The sequence below is a fragment of the Thamnophis elegans genome, chromosome 16 (genome assembly GCF_009769535.1).
Source record: "Thamnophis elegans isolate rThaEle1 chromosome 16, rThaEle1.pri, whole genome shotgun sequence".
Lineage (NCBI taxonomy): Eukaryota > Metazoa > Chordata > Lepidosauria > Squamata > Colubridae > Thamnophis > Thamnophis elegans.
In genome coordinates this window covers 7,629,668-7,657,242 of record NC_045556.1, presented here as the reverse complement: position 1 = coordinate 7,657,242, position 27,575 = coordinate 7,629,668, and the positions used below count along the sequence as shown (strand labels likewise).

General features: G+C 46.2%; 1 protein-coding gene across 2 annotated transcripts in view; it reads left to right on the top strand.

Annotated features, from left to right (window-relative positions):
• Window positions 1-4,812: 4,812 nt before the first annotated feature.
• Window positions 4,813-27,575, top strand: part of CPEB1 (cytoplasmic polyadenylation element binding protein 1) — a 28,154-nt gene continuing 5,391 nt past the window's right edge. The window contains exons 1-7 of one of the 2 annotated variants that reach the window (XM_032233693.1): window positions 4,813-5,062; window positions 5,315-5,506; window positions 19,528-19,745; window positions 21,993-22,242; window positions 22,350-22,463; window positions 23,548-23,601; window positions 26,234-26,370. In XM_032233693.1, the coding sequence (XP_032089584.1) occupies window positions 4,978-5,062; window positions 5,315-5,506; window positions 19,528-19,745; window positions 21,993-22,242; window positions 22,350-22,463; window positions 23,548-23,601; window positions 26,234-26,370 (1,050 nt within the window). In that variant the 5' untranslated portion in view covers window positions 4,813-4,977. Of the gene's footprint in view, window positions 5,063-5,314; window positions 5,507-19,527; window positions 19,746-21,992; window positions 22,243-22,349; window positions 22,464-23,547; window positions 23,638-26,233; window positions 26,371-27,575 lie in introns of both variants that reach the window. The other variant, XM_032233692.1, reaches the window with a different exon arrangement.

Sequence of the window (27,575 nt, the reverse complement as noted above, 5' to 3'; positions counted from 1 at the left end):
GTAGTAGTAGATTTATTGACTTTGGTTTGGGGGGGGACCCAAATTCTACACTTTGGGGATAGGTTTGCCCCAATTTCTTCTTTTTTTTCTTTTATCTACCAATTAAGTTAGACTTGAGATGACCTCTTTCCTCCCAGGTATTTCTCTTTAAAAGATAAGCCAGTTCGGCACTTAAGCAGCTCTGATAGGACTCTTAAGGAAGTCTCCCTTCCATTAACTCTCTTCTGGCCAACACCCAATTGTTAAAATACAATCAAATTTCAGAAAATGGCTGGCAATGCGGAGAAGGGATTTCCAGCTATTTGCTTGGAGAAGCTAAGGAAGGACGGGGGGGGGGGTGTTATGATACAAGAGGACAGCTTGTCTGTCTTGTAGGGCAGTGGACTCTTCAAGACCATCATTGCAGATGTTCAAGCAAGCTGGAGCGTAATCCTAGGACTTGGTGGGCAACTATGGCCCATTTAGGACCTATGGATTTCAGCTCCGACAGTTCCCGAGCCAACATGGAATAGAAGTCCACAGGTCATAAAGGAGTATAGTTGCATATCCTTGTCTTAGGAGAACTCCATGCCCCATTGAGTCACAGATGTTGCCTTCAACATGGAATGGGCTGTTTGTCCACTCCAGTTGTGGGAACATCAGCAACCCAAAACCCTCCCACAAAGAACCCGGGACCCAATGTGTCTATGTGTGTGTGAGCTGGTGTGAGCATGTGCTTTTGAGTCGGTGTTGACTCTTGGTGTAAGCTGGTCCTCAACTTGGCTGACCGTAATTGAGACTGGAATTACAGTTTCTAAGTCATTGCTGTCCTAAGTTGAGGAATCAGGAGCAGGTCCTCTGTGTCTGTGTGTGAGAGAGAGAGAGACGGAGAGCATGTGCTTTTGAGTCATTGTTGGATCCTTGGTCCCAGCAGATGGCTTGGCAAAATGTCATATGTGTTGCCATTGTTCTCACTAGGTCTGAGAGAGTGAGAGCTTTTTTGCCTAAGGTGGGACTAGAACTCCCGATCTCCCAGTCTGTAGCCTGGGGTCTTGCCCACTACATCAAACTGGTTGAGTCCATTGCAGTAGCAATACAGTCCTCCGCTTACCACGACAGCTGGGCCCCAAATTTCTGTTCCTAAGGGAGACAGTTGTTAATATGAGTCTTGCCTCGTTTTACGACCTTTCTTGCCACAGTTGTTTAGTGAATCGCCATTGTTGTTAAGTTAGTAACACAGTCATTAAGTGGATCTGGCTTCCCCATTGACTTTGCTGCTCAAGAAGCTGCAAAAGATCACCTGACCCCAGGAACCGTCATAAATGTGTCTGAATTGTTCGAAGACTCTGAATTTTGATCCATGGGGACACTGCAGTGGTCTTCAGGGTGAAAAATTCTGCTACAGGTAGTCCTCGACTTACAACAATTCATTTAGAGACCGCTCCATGTTACAGCAGCACTGAAAGAAAGAACTTAACGATCGCTTTTCACACTTAGCGACCATGGCAGCATCCTGTGGTCACGTGACCAAAAAGTCAAATATTTGGCAACTGACTCATATTTATGACGGTTGCAGTGTTCCCGGGATCACTTGATCCCCCTTATTGCGACCTTCTGACAAACAAAGTCAACAGGGAATCCAGATTCCCTTAACAACCATGTCATTAACTTAACAACTGGAGGGATTTGCTTAACAACCGTGTCACTAACTTAACAACTGGAGGGATTCACTTAACAACCATGTCACTAACTTAACAACTGGAGGGATTCACTTAACAACCGTGTCACTAACTTAACAACTGGAGGGATTCACTTAACAACCGTGTCACTAACTTAACAACTGGAGGGATTCACTTAACCATGTCACTAACTTAACAACTGGAGGGATTCACTTAACAACCGTGTCACTAACTTAATAACCGTGTCACTAACTTAATAACTGGAGGGATTCACTTAACAACTGTGTCACTAACTTAACAACTGGAGGGATTCACTTAACAACCATGGCAAGAAAATTTGTACAATGGGGCAAAACTCACTTCACGAATGTTTCACTTAGAAACAGAAATTTTGGACTCCATTGTCGTAAGTTGAGGTGTGTGGGGGGGAGGGCATCCCATTCGATACCCTGCGTTTCTTCCCTCTGGTGCGTCGAAATAACAGCGTTCGAGCCCCACCAGAGTCTCTCTTAATTTCAGCAGAGGCTGCCCACACAAGCATATCTTAGCAACCATGAGGCTCCTTAATGAAAGCTGGTATTATTAGGAAATTTGCTGGCTCCCTGCTCTCCGTTTTCTTGCGATTAAAAACTGCATTCGCTTTCGCCCGGGGTGGAGTGGAAGCAGGAAGAGGCCACGGATTACGGGTAGCCCTCGACTTAACAACAGTTTGTTCAGTGACCATTCAAAGTTACGATGGCACTGAAAAAAACTGACTTTCAACTGTTCCCACTTAACAACCCTTTGCAGCATCTCTGTTGTCACGTGATCTAAAGTCAGATGCTTGGCAACTGGCATGGACTTATGACTGTTGCAGGGTCCCGAAGTCACGTGGTCCCCTTTTGCGACCACCTGACAAGCCAATTCAATGGGAAAGCTAAACTCACTTAATTACTGGGTTGCTAACTTTATCAACTGCAGTGATTCATTTAACACCCATGGCAAGGAAGGTCATAAAGCGGGGCAAAACTCCTTTAACAAATGTCTCGCTTAGCCACATAAATTCTTGTAAGTCGAGACTACCATCCTGGCCCATTCCCGTATCCTTCTCAGACAAGAGTATTATTAGGATGAGCTTTGCTCCCATCCTAATAAACAGGAAGCCTTGCTGGCCATTTTCTGATTGAACCATTGATAACATCTTTTAAAGATCTAAAATGGGAAGTTAGTTCAGATGTCATTCCTGGAAATGATTCCTGCCAAGCTACGCTGGAGGGAATTGCATGACTAAACATTTTGTTATATTTTCCTAATCTAATACACCCTTTCCGTTCCTGGAAGCATATACCATTTTCACTAGAAGAAGCCTCCATAAACCATTACCCACTATGGAAGGCTGGCTGGTAAAGAGGATAGAACTGGCCAAGATGGCTAAATTGGTTTCTGTAATCGGAGAAAACGAGGGAGGCGGTGGCTAAGACACACTGAGCTTGTTGATCAAAAAGGTCGGTGGTTTGAATCCCTAGCGCCACATAACGGAGTGAGCTCCCGCGACTTGTCCCAGCTTCTGCCAACCTAGCAGTTCAAAAGCATGTAAAAATGCAAGTAGAAAAATAAGGAACCACCTTTGGTGGGAAGGGAACAGCGTTCCGTGCGCCTTTGGCGTTTAGTCATGCCGGCCACATGACCATGGAGACGTCTTCGGATAGCGCTGGCTCTTCGGCTTTGTAACAGAGATGAGCACCACCCCCTGGAGTCGGGAACGGCTAGCACATATGTGTGAGGGGAACCTTTACCTTTACCTTAATCAGAGAACATATTGTGTTGCTGATTGGGAATTCCCCCTATGAAGTCTTCCTTACTCTAGCTAGCAAAATGATGTTACCTTCACATCTGGCCTTAACAGAATGGCCTTAATAGATTTAGACCTATTTAGACCCACCCTACCGAGAAAAACACATGATGGCTTAGGGTCACGCATGAAGGCAACTAGTATTTTAGTCAAAACTTGGTGATCAGCAGCCTAAATTAAAATTTTAACAGCAACTTTTAAAGAGAGTTGAAACTTAAGCTTTGCAAACTCTGCTGAGAATGTCATTGGGATAATATCAGGTTTTTTTTTTAATTTTCTATTAGTATAATCATAATCAAATTTTTGCATAAAGCAGGCCACCTTGCAAGGATAACAAGCTATGTTTAAAGATTTAAGACGGGGACTTCACTCACTTTCTGAACGCAAGGAGAAGATCTATCCTGCGTTAATGGCTGTGACAACTAAGAACTAACCCCCGAGTTAACTCAGCTTCTGCATAGAGGCGTCCTAGATTTTAAGCAGTGTTTAAATTACCTAGAACCCTAAAGTTAGACAACTGATCATCATGGGCTTGCCCTTGACCCCAAATCACCTTCTTTGCAATAAGCTGACTTTTGCGTCCTGCTGGTGTTGCAATGGCTGGTCTTTTGCATCCTAAAAATGTAAGCTAATCTTGGAAGCAGCTTTTCACGAGAACAGGCCAGACCTGGTCCTTTTTCTTAGCAAGCCCAGAGGATGGCGTGAGAAACTTGTCTAGGTGTGATAATGATGCTGTGGAAGAAAGGAAAACGGGGTTTGCAGCGCAAGATAACCTCTTCGTGGCCCAGTTCCCACCCACCCCCATCTCTGCATTATGCTGGAATTCGAAAAATAACGCTGCATTTTTTTCCCCCTTATAAAAATGTTTGGTTGAAAGCAAGCAGAAGAGAGGTGAAGCTTCCGTAAGAAACCTGGAACCTGGTTGGTTGTTGGGAGAATAAAAAAATGTTTTAGGGTGCTGGCTGCTTCCCTGTGCCCTTTTTATGACCAACTGTATTAGGCATTGCCCTCTTTTCAAGTCCGTAGGCAAATTTCTAGCTAAGAATCCCCCACACACACACCTACCTTTTTTAAAGGCTATCCATAGTCATAAACAAGCAGAGAGACAGTGAAAGCTGATTGCCAAGTTTAAAACAAAGAGATGATGCTAGCGGAATTGTGAAGCTTTGCATTTTTCCCTGCCTTCGGGGGCTTGCGCCAGCGGCTGGAAGCTTTCCAGTGCGGGGGGGGGGATATTTTTAGGGAGGGGGGGGCATGGGCGGGGCCAGGAGAGAGCACCAAGCCGATAGTGTGATCTCTCTTTCCCTGGCTCTCTGTGGCTGCCGCTCTGCTACAGCTGTGGCTGGAGGGGTGGCCGACTGTAGCCACCTCCCATGCACTGCTGCTAGCTAAACCCCGGCTCTCGTCTCTGGCTGCCGGAGAGAGACAGACGTTCGCGCGGTGCTGGTGGGTAGTCGGCTGCGCCTCCTGCATGCTGCCTAGACTCCCATGGGCAGGTTTGCTTTCCACCTCTCTCCTCCTCTGAGTGAAGATGTGGTTGTGTTGCATGGCCGAGTGACGTCTATGGCACACGGTAAGCATCAGCAGTTCGATCACATGCTGGGCCAGTCAGTATAGTGCAGGCGGGATAGGAAGGTGGAAGGTGGAAGCAGCCTCCTCTGATTACAGGCCATATGGTACTTTCGCTCCGGCTGGAGGCGAGAAGCCGCTGCCTGCGGAAGCGTCCCCTCCACGCTGCGAGAACTCCCCGGCACCTGTCCTTGTGGCTTTTCATTGTGTGTGTTTGTGTGTGTGTGTGTCCCCCCTCTTTCCCTGTTTGATCCAGAGTTTCCAGACTCCGAGGGAACAGGGACTGCCAGCAGGATGCTCTTCCCCGCTTCTGTCCAGGAGTCTCCGCGTGGTCTGCCCGACGCCAGTGACCTGTGCCTTGGATTGCAGTCTCTCAGCCTGCCAGGGTGGGATAGGCCATGGAGCACCCAGGATACAGATGCTGCAGCCCAGCCAAGCACGCAGTCTGGTAAGAGAATCTGCTGACGCACAGCAACAGTTGTTGGATTGCCTTTTGCAGCTCTGTCATCAGCAGCCGGTCTTGATGAATGAGCCGATCCCTGGCCAGTCTTCCTTTTCCTTCCTTCTCTTCCTTCCTTCTCTTCCTTCCCTTCCCTTCCCTTCCCTTCCTTCCTTCCTTCCCTTCCCTTCCTTCCTTCTTTCCTTCCTTCCTTCCCTTCCCCTTCCTTTTCTTCCTTCCTTCCTTCTCTTTTTGCTTCCTTCCTTTGCTTCCTTCCTTCCTTCCCTTTCCTTCCTTCCTTCCTTCCTTCCTTCCTTCCTTCCTTCCTTCCTTCCTTCCTTCCTTCCTTCCTTCCTTCCTTCCTTCCTTCCTTTTTTTCCTAACAAACCCACCCATAACTTTCTAAGTTTGAAGCAGCACAGAGAATATATGGGTTAATATATGGAAGGTTTTTTTTCCAACTCCTTTTTTTTGGGGGGGGGGTCCTGCAGGACACATGGGCTGGTATATGCAGAATGTTGTAACAGAGGCGATGGAAAGGAGTTGGCGTTTTATTTACCCCGTCCTTAACTCCCGAGGGATTCCAGGTTGATTTAGACCGGTTACCCAAGTAGTAAGAGTAATTGTGTATGTTCAGACTGTGGGGGGTGGGGTGGTGGTATTTCCATTTGCTTGCTGGACGCTCCAGAGCCAAACCTTAAAAAGAGACGAGTGGCAATGCTGCTTAGGACTCTCCTTTTGGTATGCTGTTTTATTTTTATTTTTTTATGCGCTTGTATTTTTAACCAGAGGCTCAGTTTTCCCTTAAACCCAAGCTGTCCCCAAAATATGGAACGCTTATACCTGTTCCATAAGGCATGGACTTTCCCACATTTGCTAGTGTGATGCTTCAAGAAGATGCAACCTTCTTGGTCAAAACGGAGCACTCCACAAAGGACAGTGACTAGGCACCTGTTGTGGTGAAAGGCGTGTGTTGTGCATTAATCCCAGGATTGTCCAGGATCTGTGATGGAAGGTTTGGAACCTATAGTGTGGTGGCAGGACCTCTCCATGTCTATATTGGTAGTAGGATTTTTAGAGGAGCTGGCTAGGCCTTGACAAGCCCTGATTGCATCCACCTATGAATTTTGAATGGCTTGTTGGGGGGGGGGGGGGGGGCTAAGTAAAAAGACCCCCTTGTCTGCCCCTTAGATTGCTGAAGCTTCTTGGTGTCCACCCATTGTAACTGGACGAAGACCAGCTGTTTTATGCTGCTGTGCCATAGCCTTCCGATCCAGGATTACAGAGATGGGCAGCTCAGGAACTACACCTAATTCTACTTCCTGGTATTAGCAGTCTGGAATTGGCAAATTGAACCGCAGCCTTTAAAAATGACAGAAAAGGCTGTCTGTAGAAGGCTTTGAAATAGGGCCGCACTTAGCCATTCTTGGCATCTCCTGGTGGTTTCGGGAGTCTCGACCTTCTAGTTGTAATCTTTATAAACTCCTTGTCTCGCTGTAGGGTACGCAGGCCAGGGCTGACTTTTTTCCTGCAGACATTTTGAGGTGGGGCAAAGTTGGGACTTGCCAACCGTGGGAAGATATAAAACAATAGAGGTCTTGCTTTTTGAGAGGCCCTGCGGGGAAAAAAAAGTTAATGGTGTTTGGTCAGTGGGCAGTCAGGCACCCTGTCCTTAACACCATGCCCCATGTGGGTCAAAGAGTTCTTACAGCAGGGAATGGGAAAACAACAACAACAACAACAACAACAACTAAGTAACATGTAGGCAGCACTGAGAGTTTCTAAGAAGAGGGAGAAATTGTCTGGGGAGGTTCAAAATAATTTCCTCGTATTTCCTGTAAGTCATCCCTTCATCTCAATTATAAAAGCCCATCACTTCAGAGCTGGATGGATGAGCAGGACTCCCAATTTATCAAATTGTCATTTTGTCTTTGAAGAGAACTGCTCTGACATCAGATGGACAATTTCCACGGTTCCAGCTGATGGGGGAAAAAAATTAAATTTTATTTACCGGTCTAAAGGCGTTCATTGTCTGAGGCTGTATTCCAGAGGCGCGATTGCGTTGCAGAAATAGTTGAATGCTCTCTTTCTATTCCTTTGGCATTTGAATTCTATTATTCTAGCACCGTGGCGTGATGTATATAGTGACACTGATACTAAATATACTTTGCCCGTGTGAAGAATAATTGGGCACGGCGAATTAACCCTTCGCCGCCCCACGTTTAGCTCGACCTAACACTTAACGAGCCTACTCGGTTTAAGAGAAGCCGGGTAGAGAATTGGGTTAGGAGTAGCACCAGATTTCCATGCCGTGCTCTTCAAAAAAAAACAACACGGAGTCCGTGGCAAACTCGGGGAGCTGAGTTTATGTTGGTTCATCCAACTTTTATGCTGCATTGTCAGGCTGCAGCTTTCATAGAAACCTCACCCTGGTAAGGGGGGAAAAAGTAGGGCTGGGACATCAAAAGTCCCTGAGCAGGAATGAGAAGAGCTTAAGCTGATATTGATATTGTACTGGGGATGAGAGAATTCCAATTCCAAACCCAAGTATTACGCTTGGGAATTCGTAGTGGGCTGTAGGGAGTGTGCCAGGTTCTCAATCCCTGCGTACATCCCTGTTTATTCTTTTCCCCAGCCCCACCCCCTATGCCATGACTTTGCAACGGAGGGGATGCAAATGCAATGTTTGTGGGGGGGGGGGGGGGAAGCTAACATCCTCCATGGGGAAGAGAGGCTAAAAAATGCTCCCGGGCAGTATTGGGCAAGAGGGAGAATTCTGTTGGAGAAGGCACCTCTTCTGCTCAAAAGCCTTAAGATGCTATGTCTGGAGTTGGATTTTTTTTCCAGCAGGCTGGGTTTTTGATGCAGCAGCTGGCAGGGTGTCTGGCACAAGAACTGCAGCATTGCCTGGGTTTGCCGAGATCCCAGCCCGGGGGGGGGGCAGGGACGGCCTCCCCCTGCCAAGGAAGGAAGCAAGCAAGCAAGCAAGCAGCATCCTTGGTCTCGGGGCAGTTTGGAAGCGTTCTACAATGACTCAGCTGTACCAAGCCTTGAGGGAGTTGGCTGGCCAGTGCAAAAAGTTTGCAACCTGGGGCTAAAAATACGATTTGCTGATTTGTGCACTCTGGAGTGCTTGGGCTTTGACTTCGGATGTGCTTGGAAACCGGACGTTGTGATTCTTCTAAATCCGAATGCCTCTCTTGGGTGGGGCCAGCGGGGATTTAAAGACGGAGGTGGGAAGCGGGAAGCGGGCATTTAAATCTGGGCAATCCAGCCTTTGCTGCTTCTCTTGAAGGGCCAGCGTTGGTTGGAGGGCGCTGGCAGATGCCCTGTGGCAGACTGGCAAGGAGCCCCTTCCTCTGCCATGCTCTGCAGAGAAGGTACCCTTAGCGGGCAGCCTGGCACCCGTCTGCTAAGGGGGGACTGGTAACCTCAGGAGCAATTTGCATATGTCTTCCAGCCTCTTTGCCATTGGCTGCAGACGGTCAAAGGCGGAGACTGATGGAGCAGTATAACATCCCCCTCTAGTAGTGGAGGCACCTGGTTATAAACCGGGAGACTGTGAATTCTAGTTCTGCCTTAGGCATAAAAGCCAGCTGGGTGAACTTTGGACCAGTCCCCTTTCTCAGTCAAAACCCACCTCATAGGGTTGTTGTGGGGAGAATGGGAGGGGAGGAGCACGAGGTATACGCCAGCCCTCTTTGAGTTACTTATAAAAACAATCAAGGCAGCATGTAAATAAACAAATAAGCATCTCCTGATTTTACTGCATTGGACATGATTGAAGGTTGGGCCCGTTCTTATTTTTGCTTGGCCATCCCCTTCCCGCTTCAACGATTTCTTAAGGATGTTGCAAACAATTTGTTCCCCGCTTTCTGTTCCCAGTCTGCCTCCTCTGCCCCCCCCCCTCCTTTCTGTTCCCAGTCTGCCTCCTCTGCCCCCCCCCCCCTCCGTGGCAATCTTGTCTGCAGCCAGAAATGTTTAGGCAGAGAAATAATTTCAGATGGAACAACTCTTTTAAGTCAGCATCAACAAGCAGTATTGTAGCCGTGGGAAAGCAGATGCCCCTATTTTGGGGTGCAGTTGTTATATTTCTATATAAGTAATCCAGATTCAGTTTGGACTGGAATTTGGGTCATTTTTTTATTAGCATAGGTTCTTTCTCTCCATTCGTGATCGATGTCGTTATTAAGGTCTTACCACTCACAGTCCTTTTGATTAACATTTGTATGTTAATGCAGTTGTTAAACAAGTCGTGTCACGGGGTCGAATTTTATTTTTACTGCGGTTGTTAAGCAAATCACACAGTCATTAAGGGACTCCTGATTCTGCCACTGACTTGGCTTGTCAAAAGCTGGCAGGCATGGCCATAAATGGTGACCAGGAAACCCCAGGACATTGAAGCCATCATAAATGCAGGCCGGTATTTGCCAAGGGCTCGAATTTTGATCACATGACCCTGGGCATACTGCGATGGTCGTAAGGGTGAGGACCTCACATGAACAAAGTCACGTTTTTCAGAGCCATTTTCAAATTGATGCTAGATTGTAAATCAAGAACTATCTGTAGCCTGTGTGTGTAGGTACGTGTACACACATACACACACACACACATACACACATATACACACACACACATATTATTAGTGTTATGTCAAAGCACCTGATATGCCCAAATATGGGAGGGAGCATACTGCTTCCCTTTTGCCTTTCAGCTCCACCCTAGGAGCCTTCCAGGCAGGAAACCATTTTTTGTGTTGTGTTGTTTTGTGTTTTATTTATCAGCACAAAATGCAACAAAGATAGATAGATGATAGGTAGGTAGGTAGGTAGGTAGGTAGATAGATAGATAGATGATAGATAGATAGATAGATAGATAGATGGATGGATGGATGGATGGATGGATGGATGGATGGATGGATGGATGGATGGATGGATGGATGGATGGATAGATAGATAGATAGATAGATGATAGAGACAGAGAGACAGACAGACAGAGAGCAAGGCAGACAGACACACAGAGAGAGAAACAGACAGAGAGCGAGGCAGACAGACAGAGAGCGAGACAGACAGACATAGAGATAGAGATTGAGCATACCTACACCCGTGAAAATCTACAAAAACACACAGACACACAACACACACACACACACACACATATATATATCCCCACTTTCTCTTCTTCCTTCCATTTTATGCAAAATAAAATATTAGATGCAGAATTTATTACTGGTAAATAAAATAAGGAGTCCTTTATTTGTAATAGAGTTTGAGCAGGTTGGGAATCCAAACGAGGCTCTTTAAGTCTGCATCGGCAGCAGTCAAAATTGTGAATCACGCAAGTATGGGGTTATTCACACAATACGCTGTTTCCCCCCCCCAAAAGTCATTTAGTGGTGGGTTGCATCCCTTTTGAACCCAGGGATGAGATAGATATAGGACAGGCTTATTTTATTTTTATTTTTTTTAAAAACAACAACTTCTACCTCCTCATTGAGAGTCTGATGCACAGCAGTTCCCATCTCTTGTTAAGATTATTATTTTTAATCTGCTACTTGATTCTAACATTTTTATGCTTCCTTTTCGAAGCCACATCTCTCCCAAAGTGACCTGTGGTAGAGACAAAAACATTTTGAGTGCTGCTCCACTTAAAATTTGCTTTCTAGTAAGGAGAAAGACACTTTTTGTGTGTGTCTGTGTGTGTTTTTTTACAATCTGTTGTTCAGGAGTACAATGCTCTTGCAAAGGGTGAGGTCCGGGAAGATTAATTGCTATCAGCGGGAGAGTCCCTTCAAATTTGCTACTGGATTTAGAGACTTAGAAAAACCAATGCAGTTCGTGAATTCTGGATTTCTGCAGTTGGTTTGGCGACAGGGAGTTATATTTTCCTCTTTCTTCCCCCCCCCCCCTCCTTTGTACGGCTGGGTTTACTCCAAGGAGGAGATTTTAAAAAGAGAGCTGAGTCACAAGTGTTAATATATGGGCCATTGGGAGTGGCAGGCAGACAAAGCAAGAGAAATAAATCAGAAGATAAAAAGACCTGCTTCATTTTGTTCCTGGGAGAGGCTGCTCCAGGGCGAGGATGCTGAAGTGATACTCCAAGACATCTTCCTCTAATAGCGTCTTTGGAAAATCTCCGTTAAGAGGATTCCTTTTTTTCTTTCCTCCTAGGATGCTCCGACTGTTTTCTTAAAGATTGATTTAAAAAGGTCTGTTAAAAGGCTAAGCTCCTTGGTTCCCCTTTGCTTCTACTTCGGTGATACTGAATCGTTTGCTTTTTTGCACCGTGAATTAATTTTTTTCTTGAATTAACTGTAAGCCGTAACTTGCCCTTTGCAAGAGAGAAATAAAAAAAACTTCCTTAGGATTCCTTTAGAGTGGAGATGGAAGGAATGAGAGGAAGTTAATTTCAAAGCTGTCGGAGAAGTTTGCTGTGTTGACACAGGGATATACACCGGCTTGCAAGAGCTACCTGTATATCTCAGTCCAGTAGAAAATTTTTTTCTTTTTTTAACCTGCCTGTGTTTGTTTAGCTCTTCTGTGGCTTCTCACTTGTGCCACAGGTGCTTGAAAGGGGCTTCCATCACTGGAGGTTTTTAAGAAAAGAGTAGACCGCCATCTATCTGAAACTGTGTAGGACAGTGATGATGGGGAAGCTTTTTGGCACTGAATGCCAAAAAGGGAGCGCACCAGGGGTGGGTTTCAACCGGTTCGCGGCGGTCCCCGCAAACCGGTTGGTCGGCGAACCCGGAAGTAAGTAACTTCTGGGAACGGCGAAGGGCCCACCTGCCCGCCCGCGCTCCTTACCGGTCTTTGAAGGCTTCTGCGCTTCCACGCAGGCGCATGGCACATACAGCGCTTGCGCGAGTCTCTGCAAGCAGCTGGAGCATTGCGCAGGGGCTAAGACGCATGCGTGAACTGCGCGCGTGCACGAGGACGCCGCCCGCCCCGTTCCAACCGAACCAGTTGGAACGGGATTAGCAACCCACCCCTGGAGCGCACATGCGCCTACGCCCATCAGGGCCACAACACAGAGGAAGAGCTGCCCAAGGTGGCATGTGCGCGATGGAAAATGAACTTCCAGTTTCCAGCTCGCACATGCACACCAGCCAGGTCCGCCCTCCAGTTACTGGCGCGCATGTGCAGAACAATCGGCTGGCCAGCTACGCACGCTCATGCTGGAAAATGGACGACCAGCTCTTCTACTGTCAGGCACTGCCACACGCACGAAGGCCACTGATCATCGCGGGCGCATGCAAGCCCAGAAACCCAGAAGAGGAATGGGCAATGCTGCATGCCAGGCGGCATGGCTCCACGTGCCACTTCAGTCACGTGCCATAGGTTCGCCATCACGGGTATAGGGTCTCCTGCTTGAGCAGGGGGGTTGGGCTAGGAGACCTCCAAGGTCCCTTCCAGCTGTATTCTGATGGAGATTGCTGATTTCTTCGGGAACCTTTGATTTCAGAGTGACTGCAAAGAGTTGTGAATGCAATAAGAAGAATCGGGAAAGACTGTTTCCCTAGGATCAAAGTGTTCTTCGGTTTGTACACCTAAAAGAACAGCATTAAGCCATGCCCTGCACGAAGAAATCAGATAGATAGCTATATTAGAAATGTTGGGTTGGGCACAGCCATACTAGCGATCCTTCCCTGAAATCTACACAACACAACTTGGAAAATCCTGATCCAGAGGACGTAGTTAGTGCTGCAGAATTCAAAGAATGGGAGATGCGGAATTCTGGGAAAACACATTTGTATTTTTGGTATCTTTTTTTGCAGTAAGATCTTAAACGCACACCCACCATGGTTACAGGGGGGAAAAATAGCCACCTTTATATTGGAAAAGATCAGAGTAATTTTAATACTCTGAGTGAGGCAGGGGATTTGCAAGGAAGGGTAGTTAGACTGCTATTTAATTCACCCCGTTACGCAAGGGTTTCGATGCCAGTTTTAAATCTTCTGATTGCATTAGATTGCTTTTTTTATTATCTTGTGGTTTTAAGACTGTAGTTCTTTTTTTTTACAGACTTGTCTCTTTTTATTTGTTATTGCCAAGTGTCCTAGGAATTATGTAACGGAAGGGCACTGTAAAATATTACTCTGCACCCCACGTAATGGTGAGCTTCTGTTCCTAAAACCTAATTTAGCAATAGCAATAGCAGTTAGACTTATATACCGCTTCATAGGGCTTTCAGCCCTCTCTAAGCGGTTTACAGAGTCAGCATATCGCCCCCACAGTCTGGGTCCTCATTTCACCCACCTAGGAAGGATGGAAGGCTGAGTCAACCTTGAGCCGGTGAGATTTGAACCACTGAAACTGCAGATAACAGTCAGCTGAAGTGGCCTGCAGTACTGCACCCTAACCACTGCGCCACCTCGGCTCTAATTTGTCTTTTTACCTTTTTTTTATATTTTGGGTGCATTTTGCTGTTTTTTCTTTTTGCAACTGGCAAGTACAGTTTTACAATTAATTCAACCAAAAAATATTAATCTACATTAGTTAGATAACAACACACAGTTCTGGCAGGATGAGGAGGGGGGGGGGGGAAATAGAAGGATCATTATTTTTTTTGCAGTCATCCAATCATTAGCACTCTTCCTGAGACCTCTTGAGGCCACTTGGAGGTTTATCTATGCCCTCAGGGTCCCCTGAACAGTGCAAATGAGTGTGGGGTCTTTTTTTTTTAAAAAAAATACATTTTTATTATTTACATGTATTGAACACAGTGTGATTGTCATTGGCATTTCACTTGCCATAAAAACCAAAGTGAAAACAAATAACATATATGCTACTTAAACAGTACCCGTGTTGTACAACGTATGTTGTACATATGAGCCGAGGTGGCGCAGTGGTTAGAGTGCAGTACTGCAGGCCACTTCAGCTGACTGCTAGCTGCAGTTCGGCGGTTCAAATCTCACCGGCTCAGGGTTGACTCGGCCTTCCATCCTTCCGAGGTGGGTGAAATGAGGACCCGGATTGTTGGGGGCGATATGCTGACTCTGTAAACCGCTTAGAGAGGGCTGAAAGCCCTATGAAGCGGTATATAAGTCTAACTGCTATTGCTATTGCTAATTATTTTTGACCCTCAAATTCATTCTAATACTATGATGCATAGATAGTACCGTGTTTCCCCGAAAATAAGTCAAGATCTTATTTTTTTTTGACACCCTCCCCCCCCCAAAATAAGTGCTTGGCCTTATTTTTGGGGAGGTCTTATTATTTTTGAGGTGCAGGAGGTGGCGAGCATGGCCACCTCATGGCTGCTGCTGTGTTGCAATATTTCCAAGGAGGGCTTATTTTCCGTGAAGGGCTTATTTTAACGCATGCGCTCAAAAGCTCAGTTGGGCTTATTATCTGGGGAGGGCTTATTTTCAGGGGAATGGCCTCTCATTCCAGGTCTCCCTACCCTAGTTTTTCCTTATTCCGACTTCCACCTCGTGCTTCTAACCATTGATAGAATCTGCTCCATGTGTCACACTATTCTATCTCTCCTTTGTCTTTTATTTTTAATGTTAGTCTGTCCATTTCTGCGCAGACGAGTATCTCCCTTATTGTCTCCTCCTCTGAAGGGGTGTTTTCACTCTTCCACTGCTGCGCATGCACCATTCTTGCTGCGGTCAGGATGTGTAATATTAGGTACATTGTCCCATTATCATAGCCATCTGATATAATGCCTAATAGAAATAGTTCTGGCTTGAACTCTAACCGTTTTTCCTAAGTACCATATATGGAGCCTTCTTACAACTGTATTGTAGACTGGGAATTAGGGGGTGCCTTATCCCTCCCCCTCCTTGATCCCGCTTTAATACCAGCCGTCCTCTCTAGCTGCATCCCTTCAACGATATAAGGTCTCCTTCTATAACAGCTATATATAAGCACCAAGGACCCACTGCCGTGAGTATGGGGTTGGACTAGAAGACCTCCCAGGTCCCTCCCAGGTCAAGGAGTCTTGTCTTCCCCTGAATGTAGCCTGCTGTTTCTGGCTGACGAAAGGGTGTTGGTTCCTAGCTTTAGATCTTGAAGCACAGCATGTTTCATTAACATCTAAAAATAAACAAACTGCTAATATAGCAGTTGCACAGTAACTTGTCTCGGAAGAATTATTTATCCAAGCCCCTCTCGGCTCACGGTGTTCCAGCGATGTTTGCAAACCTCCTGGGATTTCTGGTGTTTACAGAGTGAGACGCGGTTGGCTTTCTCTGACCTCAAATACCTGAAAGGGAATTTATTTTTTTATTTTTTGTAAATTATTCCCCGGGGGTCAGCTCAGTTTTGTTTGCCACCGTGATCTTAGGAAGCTTCCTAAATTGGCAGTCATGAAAATACGACTTAACGGCCACAATCTGAGCCCCAGATCTTCGTGGCTAAGCGAAATGTTTGTTCAGTGAATTTGGGGAGCTTCTGAGCGGGTGCTAATGAGCCTGATGATATCGCCTAGTAAGGAGCACGACGTCCAGCGCTCCGGAGCGAACTCGTCAGTGGTGGGATTCAGCCGGTTCGCACCTATCCAGGAGAACCGGTTGTTAACTTTCTAAGCAGTTGGGAGAACCGGTTGTTGGAAGAAATCTCATTTTGTTTTTTCCCCACTTTACAGGGCTAATCCTGTAAGGAAGGCAGGAAGGAAACATTCTGGTGTTGTTTCTAGCCTCATCTTTATTGCCCTGCTTACAGAAACCGCCTCTCCGGTTAACCCTTATTACATTGTAACAGCTGAGGCGAAGCGCCCATTGACATGAGTGACATAGAGTTGGCCACGCCCACACAGTCACATGACCACCAAGCCATGCCTACCCAGCTGGTCATTAGGGTGGAGAACCAGTTGAATTATTTGAATCCCACCACTGGAACTTGTGGGAACGTCGCTCTCCTCAAAGGCTTGAAGCCCAAGTATTCCACCGAGGGCAGATGCCCTCCTGGCCGATCAAAAATTCCCCTGCTCAATCCGGAATTCACAGGAGAATAGGCAAAATTTAGTATTTTTTTTTTGTGAAAAAAAAATCCATTTAAAGACAATTATTGCTATTATAAGGAAAAGAGCTCAATTCTCACGTCCAGTCCTGGTTAGACTGAGTTTAAAACTGGGAGCAGCCAGCAGTGCACGATGACATCACAGATTGTAGTCCAATTGGAACGCAGCCTGGCTGCTTTCTCCACTGCCCAGAGAACGGGGGTCTCGGGTAAGAACCAACACCCATTTTGTTGGCCACCGTGATCTTAGGAGGCTTCCGAAGTTGGCAGTCATGAAAATAGAGGTAGCCTTCAATTTAACGACCACAATTGAGCCCCAGATCTTCGTGGCTAAGCGAAACGTTTGTTCAGCGAATTTGGCCTCGTTTTACGACCTCCTGCGCCACGGTTGTTAAGTGAATTGCGGCCATTGTTAAGCTGGTTAACAAGGTGGTTAAGTGAACCTGGCTTGTCAGGAAGTCGCAAAAGGGGATCCCGTGACCCTGGGAACATTGCAACCGTCATAAATATGAGTCAGTGGCCAATTTTATGGATTTTGATCACGTGAACGTATGCGGCGGTCTCCGTTGTCAAAAGTGGTCGTAAATCACTTTTTTCCCCAGTGCCGTTGCAACTTTGAATGCTCACAAAATGAACTGTGGTGAGCCAAAGACTACTTTGACTGGAAATTAATTCTCATAGCATCAGCTAAGAAGGATGTCACTGTTGATATCCTTAATCCATGATTTGATTCTAGAATAAATAAGAGCGTTTGCCTTGTTTACTGCATGTTGTGCAAACAGCTTCTAGCCTGCTTGGATCTTCTCATCCCTGGTCAGCCAAGATCCAAGTTCTTAAGCTGGATGTTTTATAAAGACGGGGAGACAAATATGAGAAACGCCCGTCTGAAATCATGAGGGCTAGAAACCGTCTTTTTTGAAAGGTCAAATTTAAACCCTCTGACTCTGTAGATGAGAGTGGCATCTCCTCTCTTCTTTAGCCCAACATGGTGCAAGGAGGTTTTGTGAATTATTTTTGCCCTGGAATCTTTTTGTGTGTCAGTCGAACACGCCTGTGTCAATCTCTTTGTTAGAGAAACATGGACGGGGAGTGTTTGTGTGTGTATTTTTCTTTCAAACAAAGCTGCACAAGCTCCTGGCTGTGATACACAGCCTTTAGTGTATGCCTGGTGATTGGTCCATGTGATTGTAGAAAAGACAGTGTTGTGTAGGAGGGCATGCGCGAGGTTTTTTCCCCCAGTGTGGGAGGGGACCGGCTGTAAAAGAGATTTTATCCATCAGCTTCCAAAGATTTTCTAAGCTGAAGTCAAAGAATTCAGGATGGCGGCTTGCGGTTTACAGTGTTAACAGGTGACTGCTGAAACCAGTGGTTTGCAGTAAACTAGGTTTAGACTAACAAATGAGGAAATGTAAGATACCAATGGCAGGCTAGACAGATTAGTGGATGGAAGTGCATCAGGTATCCTGGGGTTCTCAAGGCAAATACAAGTATTCCTCAATTAGAAAGCAACTTATCTGAAATAGTATAGGATCTCCTGCTTGAGCAGGGGCTGGACTAGAAGACTTCCAAGGTCCCTTCCAGCTTATTCTATTCTGTTCTGTTCTATTCTATTCTATTTTCTTTTCTATTCTTTTCTCTTCTATTTTCTGTTCTGTTCTATTCTTTTCTATTCTATTTTCTATTCTATTTTCTATTCTATTTTCTATTCTATTCTATTCTATTCTATGTTCTATTCCTTTTTCTATTCTATTCTTTCTATACTATTTTCTATTCTATTTTCTTTTCTTTTCTATTCTATTTTCTATTCTATTCTATTTTCTTTTCTATTTTCTTTTCTTTTCTATTTTCTTTTCTATTTTATTTTATTCTATTCTATTCTATTTTCTATTTTCTATTCTATTCTATTTTCTATTCTATTCTTTTCTATTTTCTATTCTATTCTTTTCTATTTTCTTTTCTATTCTATTTTCTATTCTATTCTATTTTCTATTCTATTCTTTTCTATTTTCTATTCTATTCTTTTCTTTTCTATTTTCTTTTCTATTCTATTTTCTATTTTCTTTTCTATTCTATTTTCTATTCTATTCTTTTCTATTCTATTTTCTATTCTATTCTTTTCTATTTTCTTTTCTATTCTTTTCTATTCTATTTTCTATTCTATTCTGCTCTTTTCTTTTCTGTTCTATTTTCTGTTCTATTTTTTTCTATTTTCTTTTCTATTCTGTTTTTTTTTCTATTCTATTCAACTTGCGACCACAGTTGAACCAAAAGCAAAGTCCCAAAGGTGTTTTTTTCTCTCTCTCTCTCCTTCCAAGAAGCCACTGGACTTCCTTTGTTTTTCTCTGAAGACGTTTCGCTTCTCATCCAGGAAGCTGCTTCAGCTCTGACCAGATGGTGGGGAATGGAAGGATTTCCACAGTCTGACACAGATAAAACCTCCGAGTGGCCTCAATGACTATCTTAAAAAAAAAGGATGCAAATGACCAGCTGTCTGCAAGGAATATAAACCCTTCCATTCCCCAGTGGCTGTTCCAACAGGCCTGGGGCTGATGAGTTCCCATCCCCACTCGAATTGTGTCGCTGTTGACTGCTTTTAAATTGTTTCCGTATTTTGTTTGCTTGTTTTTATTGCTTTTTGTCTGTATTATTCCCTTCCCCTTCGGTTTGTTTAGCCGCCCTGAGTCCCTCCGGGAATAGGGTGGCATACAAGTGTAATAAACCTTGAACCATCTAGTCAGAGCTGAAGAAGCTTCTTGGATGAAAAGCGAAACTTCTTCAAAAGAAAAAAACAAGGAAGTCCAGTTGCTTGTTGGGGGGGGGGGGGGAAGCCACCTTTGGGACAACCATGATCTTGGATGCCTGAGAATGGACCTAGATAAACATTGGAAGCGGTTCTGCATCCTAGTACATGTGAATGCAGAGACCCATAATGGATTTTTTTCCCCTTTTGATTCTTCTTTTTTTCCCGCAACTGAAAAGATGGCCGGGTTTGAAGGAAGCAGACATTAGGTGCCGCCGCTCTAGGAACTCTTTGTTCACCATCTTTTCTGTCCTGCTTTGCAGTTCTCAACATGCTCAGCAATCCCTTCGGGAAGCCGTCTCTGGGCTTCCTGCCCCTGGATCCCATCGGCTCGGAGCTGAGCGAGAACCTCCCAACTCCGACCTTGAGGGCCTCGCGCTTGGACAGCAGCCGCTCCCTTCTCTATTCCCGCTCCAGCAGCCCCTCCGACTCGGACACCAGTGGATTCAGCTCTGGATCTGACCACCTTTCAGATCTGATCGTAAGAAAGCCGTGGATGGATGGAAAGATAGAAAGATGATAGATAGACAGACAGACAGACAGACAGATAGATAGATAGATAGATAGATAGAAAGATAGAAAGAAAGATGATAGATAGATAGATAGAGAGAGAGAGAGAGAGAGAGATAGAAAGATAGATAGATAGATGATAGATAGATAGATAGATAGATAGATAGATAGATAGATAGATAGATAGATAGATAGATAGATATTTCTCTCGCGTGGTTTTGGGGATGGAAGTGGAAGGGAGTTAGAACATCTTGAGTTGTGCTTAAGCATGATTAAATTAAATTACCAAATTTTTTAAAGATGAATTTTATTGAATTTATTGAATTTATTGCACTTATATGCCGCCCTTTTCCCCGAAGGGGACTCATTCCCCCCCTCCCAAAGTGGGTGAAAGTGTACCGCATTTTTGGAGTATGAGACGCACCTTTTCGCCTCAAAAAAGAGGCTGAAAATCTGGATGCGTCTTTTACTCCTATACTTAAGCATTTTTGGCCTCACAAAGCCCCGCCCCCTTCACCAAAATGGCTGTGCATAGCCTTTAGGAGGCTTCCAGAGTGCTCCCGGGGGCTGGGGAGGAAAGAAATGAGCGAAAAACAGACTGTTCCCCCCCCCCAGCCCCTAGGAGCACTCTATAAGCCTCCTAAAGGCTTTGCAAGCCCTTTTTTTGACAAAAAACCTTTCTGTCATAAACCGTTTCGTGAAAAAAGGGCCATTTTTAGGAGGCCTGCAGAGTGCAAAAACTTTTTTTTTTAAATTTGGCTCTTCAAATTGGTGTGTCTTCTTATACTCAGGTGCATCTCATACTCTAAAAAATATGGTAAGTGCATCTTATAGACTGAATATGGGTGTTTTTGGCTTCCTGAACTCTCCACACATTGCGTTTTCACCCTCCCGGACCCCCAGAAGCACTCTGCAGGCCAAAAATGGATGCATGCTTCTGGGGGCAGGGAGGGCGGAAATGCAACACACAGAGGCCAAAAAAAACCCTTTTTTTCTCCAGTAAATTTAGGTGCATCTTATAGTCCAAAAAAATATGATAAGTTAAATTTTTAAAAGCAGCTGAGGGTAGAACAAGAAGCAATGGGTGGAAACTAATCAAGGAGAGAAGCAACTTAGAACTAAGGAGAAATTTCCTGACAGTTGGAACAATTAAGCAATTGTTTGCCTCCAGAAGTTGTGAATGCCCCAACACTGGAAGTCTTTAAGAAGATGTTGGATAGCCATTTGTCTGAAACGGTATAGAGTTTCCTGCCTAGGCAGGGGGTTGGACTAGAAGACCTCCAAGGTCCCTTCCAACTCTGCTATTGTATTGTATTGTATATATGGCTGCCCAACTCACTTGTAGTGACACTGGGTAGCTTACAGAAATGAAACCCCAAATACAAACCCCCATCTCTCTGGTGACCACAGTCAAACGTACATACCACTTGATGGTACGAAGACCCATGTCTTCAGGCCTTTTGTTGAGGTGAGGGCCAATCTTATCTCTCTACGGATGACGTTCCATGGGGGAGGGGGGGGAGGGGAACCACCACAGAGAAGGCCCTTTGTCTTGGCCCCACTAGATGGACCTCCTTGAGAGAGGAAACTCGTAACCCGCCTCCCCATTCTGGTGGGTTGGATAGATGTGGGAAGCTGATCAAGGAGAGATTCGATCTAGAAACGAGGAGAAATTTTCTGACAGTGAGAACAATCAAGCGATGGGACAGAAGTTGTGAATGCTCCAACACTGGGCGTTTTTAAGAACGTCCATTTGTCTGGGTTTCCTGCCTAAGCAGAGGGTTGGACTAAAAGACCTCCAAAGTAGAATAGAACAGAATAACAACTCTGTTATTTTTGCAAAGGAAAAAAAAAGCATGCAGAGGGTTTGGGAGGCTTGTAGAGTGCTTCTGGGAGCTTGGGGGGGAGGCAAAAACGGTCTGTTTTTTGCTCATTTTTGCCCTCCCCAGCCCCCAGGAGCACTTTGCAAGCCTCCCAAACCCTCTGCATGTCCATTTTTGCAAAGGGGATGGGGTTTTGGTGGGCCAAAAATGCTGTATTCCGTGTATAAAACGCACCTAGATTTTCATCCTCTTTTTTGGGGGGGGGTCTTATACTCTGAAAAATATGGTGATTCTTGCATTGGCATGAAGCTGGGCGTCTTGTTATATTGCCTTTCCAGTTTCTTCCCAAATGTGATTTTTTTCCCCACGGTGCCTCTGATTAACGTCTTTTGCAGTCAAGTCTGCGTATCTCACCTCCTCTGCCATTCCTGCCCATCGGAGGCATAACCAGAGATTCCTTGAATGGAGCAGGGTCTCGCCTGGATCAAGAGCAGGCTGCCTTGGCTGCGGTCACCTCCTCCACCTCTGGCGCCTTGTCCAAGCAGTGGCCTGGGGCCTCTTCCTGGCCATCCTGGAACATCACGGACGCTCCGGAGGACCCCTTCAGCATCGAAAGAGAAGCCAGGCTCCACAAGCAAGCAGCAGGTGAGCTGAACCTTGGCGTTGTGGGAGGGTGACCAAGAGAGGCAGGTAAGAATTCCACCATTGCCCCCACCTCATAGGTAAAACTTCTCTGTGGCTTTTGTCTCCAGCTGTGAATGAGGCAACCTGCACTTGGAGTGGGCAGCTCCCACCTAGAAACTACAAAAATCCTGTTTACTCCTGCAAGGTGTTTTTAGGAGGTGTTCCCTGGGACATCACAGAAGGTGAGTTCCTGACAGCTTTTGTGTTGTTGTTGTTGTTAGTTGCGAAGTTGTGTCTGATCCATCGTGACTCCATGGACAATGTTCCTCCAAGCCTTCCTGTCCTCTCCCATCCTCTGGAGTCCATTTAAGCTCACGCCGGCTGCTTCAGTGACTCCATCCAGTCACTTCATTCTCTGTCGTCCCCTTCTTCTTTTGCCCTCAATCTTTCCCAGCATGAGGCTCTTCTCCAGTGAGTCCTTCCTTCTCATTAGGTGGTCAAAGGATATGAGTTTCAGAAGATGATAGATAGATAGATAGATAGATAGATAGATAGATAGATAGATAGATAGATAGATAGATAGATAGATGATAGAAGATAGATAGATAGATAGATAGATAGATAGATAGATAGATAGATAGATACTGTGACTCCATCCAGCCACCTCCTTCTCTATCGTCCCCTTCTTCTTCTGCCCTCCATTGTTCCCAGCATGAGGCTCTTCTCCAGGGAGTCCTTCATTCTCATTAGGTGGCCAAGATATTTGAGTTTCAAAAGATGATAGATAGATAGATAGATAGATAGATAGATAGATAGATAGATAGATAGATAGATAGATAGATGATAGATAGATAGATAGATAGATAGATAGATAGATAGATAGATAGATAGATTCTGTGACTCCATCCAGCCACTTCATTCTCTGCCGTCCCCTTATTCTTTTGCCCTCCATCGTTCCCAGCAGGAGGCTCTCTGGTCCAGGGAGTCCTTCCTTCTCATTAGGTGGCCAAAGTCTTTGAGTTTCCTCTTCAGGATCTGACCTTCTAAAGAGCAGTCAGGGTTGATCTCCTCTAGGACTGACCGGTTGGATGGCCTTGCAGTCCAAGGGACTCAATGCAGGAGTCTTCTCCAGCACCAGAGTTCAAAGACCTCCATTCTTTGGTGCTCAGCCTTTTCCCATGATTTCCGCCACCAGTTTGGGCGAACCTGCCCTAACCGGCTGAACACCACCTCTGATCCTGCCTCGCGGGTTCGCGTGGAAGGGGAGGTGAGTTTTGTTGGGTGTTCCTCCTGGCTAACAAGTCTCTCTCTCTCTCTTCCGTGCAGCGGGTCTGATCAGCACCTTCCGTGTGTTTGGCTCGCTGAGAGTGGAGTGGCCTGGTAAGGATAGCAAGCATCCCCGCTGCCCTCCCAAAGGTAATATGCCTAAAGGTAATACAGACATGGTAGGAATTCTTTTTATCCATGCATCCTATCGACCACACTGAGGGCTCCTGGGCATGACTGCATGCTGGTGACGGACAAGGAGAGCACCGTAAGGTGGGCGGCCGCCTCCCTAGTGCACAGGTGCTTCCTTTCACCCTCTTCTCCACCTTGCCAAGGGGGAAAACGGCACACCTGAAGCTACTCAAGGTTAAGGACAGCAGATCTCTCGGGCAGGGGGAGAGCAGGGGTGGGTTTCGACCGGTTCGCACCGGTCCCTGCGATCCGGTTGGTCGCCGAACCCGGAAGTAAGTAACTTCCGGGAATGGCGACGCCCCCCCCCGCGCGCGCCCGCACACCCGCGCCCGCTCCTTACCCGGTTTTTACGAATTCTGCGCTTTCCACGCATGCGCAAAACGCATACAGCGCCTGCGTGATCCTCCAGGAGCAGCTGGAGCATCGCGCAGACGCTAGTATGCATGCGCGCGCCGCGTGCGTGCGCGAGGACGCCGCGTGCGTGCGCGAGGACGCCGCCGGCCTCGTTCCAACCGATCCGGTTGGAACGGGGCGAGAAACCCACCCCTGGGGGAGAGGGACCCCTGATGCCCTCAACAGTTGTCAGCTCCTCTCCATTAGTTAATTAGGAAAGAATGACCATGAGACTCCATGCGTAGAAATCAAATGTACTTTTACTAATTAAAAATGGTTAAAGGCAATGCATAGCGAAGTCTGGTTAATTAGGCGTGAAAACAGTTGATATATAGAATAGCCCATTCCCCACCCCTTGGCATCATAGACCCAGTCCAATCATAAGTCTTCCAAAGGTCAGGTGCAAGATAACTTCAAAAGGCATCACGAAGGTGGAATGTCGGTGCCGTTAGACCTGGCGGGAAACACCCACGCATGCGTAGTTCAGTCAGTCGGTAGACTCCAGAAACTTCCACCAGCACAATGAGTAACCCCTCCCAAATACCATGCCCTCCCTCCCCGTTTCATGGCAGCTGAAGCGATAGCAAAGCAGAAGCTGACACATCAGGACCACACTATCCTACCATCCCAGCTGGGAAGGCACCTGGAAGGTTTGCTGGTCCAGCTCACAAGGAATATAGAACCCCGAGCTTGGAGAAGGAAGGAGGGGGGGCCATTAAGGAGGGGAAAAAACCAGGCAGCCCCGAGAAAGAAGAAGTGTGAGGAAGAAACTCAAGTGCCCAATGCCTTGATTTTGTTCAGCATAGCGATAACAATAGTAATAGCACTTAAAGACTTATGTACCGCTTCACAGAGCTTTTACAGCCTTCTCTAAGCGGTTTACAGTGTCAGCCTCTTGCCCCCAAACAATCTGGGTCCTCAATTTACCCACCTCGGAAAGGTGGAAGAGGCGGAGTCAACCTTGAGCCGGTCAGCATCGAACTGCTGACAAATCAGCAGAATTAGCCTGCAATGCTGCATTCTGACCACTGCGCCACCACAATTCATGGTATAAAATGGGACGGAGAGAAATAATCTCGGACAGGCTTCCCGGGCTCCATTTTTCAAGAATATTCCTGGAATCCTGTTTCTTGACCTGCCTCCTTTTGAAGGGGTTCACCTCCACCTTGAAAGCCTGTCCAGGTTGCCCTCTTGTCATGGCTGAGCCCTGAACAAAATCAAGGTGCGGATATCAGTTGCTTTCCCACGCTTCTCTCTCTCACAGGATCTTTTCGGCAAGTCCTTTCATACCTGTTGATACCTTCCTTCTACATTGCTTTGCAAACCCTCCTGTCCAGTGCAGGAATCCCGAGACCATTCCAGCTACCCAAACAGCTCCCCAATCTTGACTTGAAACCTTCCAGTGATGCATCCGGGACTGTTCCGTTAGTAAATGCCTCTCTTGGTCCAGATGTTCTGGGGCTCCCCTATTGGTTCCTGTCCTCTACTCAAGACCTACAAATTGCACATTGTTTCCTGTGAGATAGATCAGTATATCCCAGCCTTGGCAGGACTAGAACTTGCTGCCTCCTGGATTTCTACCCTGATGTCTTAGCCCTTCTTGGCGAATCTATGGGACGCATGGCAGAAGCCACACGCAGGGCCGTCCCACATGGGAAGCATGGCCTCGCTGGCGCCTCTTCTGCATTCCTGTGCCTGCCACATGTGCAAAGAGCAGTGTTCTGTCGCACATGTCGGCACCCGAACAGCCAGCTGTTTGTCCGTCGCGTGCACGCACCGGAAACCGGAAGTTCGGGTACCAGTGCATGCACGCACAATGGAACACCGCACCCTAACCGGGTTTTGGCACTCCCGCATCCGCGAAGACTAGTGAGGCTGAGCATTCCAAGCGGGAGGGTTTTGCGTGGCATTTCCGGCACGCGGTGATGTAAAAGGTTGGCCTTCACTGCACTAGGCTAAGTAGAATATCCTTGTTAATATTGTGCTTCCTCCAATTATCAGGTGTGGGGAAGTGTTACTGAATAATTCCCCAAAGGGTTGAACCGATAGGAAAAAAAGCACCTCTTAATATTAATTATGTGGGAAGAGAACAGATGTGTCCTGCAGTCTTAAAGTTCTTCTCTCTCTCTCTCTCTCTCTCTCTCTCTCTCTCTAATCATAGGTTATGCCTACTTAGTGTTTGAATCTGAGAAGTCTGTACGTGCCTTGCTCCAAAATTGCTCCCGGGATCTGCTGAGCCCCAGCGGCCTTAGCGAATATTACTTCAAGATGTCTAGCCGCAGAATGAGGTGTAAGGAGGTGCGTCTGGCCTCTCCTCGAGGTGCAAATGAAATTAACAGGTCAAAAGTCCGTTGCGAAGATCAGAGGTTGCACGCAGACGTGTCCACAACATGCACGTGGCTCTTTCTCATTTAGGGGCTCCCTCCTTTAACAACCATTCACAGTTACAGCAGTGATGAAAAAGTTACTTTAATCTTCGTACTGGTGGTGGTCCTTGACTTACTCATTTTAGTGAACTGTTCAAAGTTATAACAGCTCTGAAAAGGGGGAGTTGCACGCTTTCCCCCCCCACACTTAACGACCATTGTAGCATCCCATGGTCACCTGATCAAAATTCAGAGGCTTGGCAACTGGAATGGACTTAAGACAGTTGCAGGGTCCCAGGGTTATATGATCCCCTTTTGCAACCACCTGACAATGGGGAAGCCAGACTCGCTGAATAACCACGTTACTAACTTAACAACTATTGCGATTCGCTTAACAGCTGCAGGAAGAAGAGTCGTAAATGGGGCAAAACTCACTTAACAATAGAAATTTTGGGCTCATTTGTGGTCGTAAGTTGAGGACTACCTGTATTTACGACATTGGCAGGTCTGCGACGCAGAGGAAAGTTGAAGTGACATTGTGAAATCGCGAACTTCACTTAGTTGCATGCTTTAAACGTGGAACCTGGCCTCTTAAAACCTGGGCAGATACACCGTATTTTTCGGAGTATAAGATGCACCTTTTTCCCTCAAAAAAGAGGCTGAAAACCTGGGTACATCTTATACACTGAATACAGCATTTTTTGCCTCCTGAAACCCCGACCCCTTCATCAAAATGGCCGTGCAGAGCCTTTAGGAGCTTTGCAGAGTGTTCCTGGGGGCTGGGGAGGGCAGGAATGAGTGAAAAATGGGCCATTTTTTGCTCAATTTTAGCCCCCCCAGCCCCCAGAAACACTCTATAAGCTTCCTAATGGCCTTTTTTAATGAAAAAACGGGCCCATTTTTGTGAAAAACGGACCATTTTTTGCTCGTTTTTGCCCCCCATCCAGGAGCACTCTACAAGCCTCCTAAGGGCAATTCATGCCCTTTTGGGGGGGGGGGGAGGGTCCATTTTTGCGAAAAACGGGCCATTGGGGCTGGAGTTTGCAGAGTGCAAAACCTTTTTTATTTTTTTAATTTGCCTCTTCAAAACCTTGGTGCATCTTATACTCAGAAAAATACGGTAAGTGCCTGCATTTG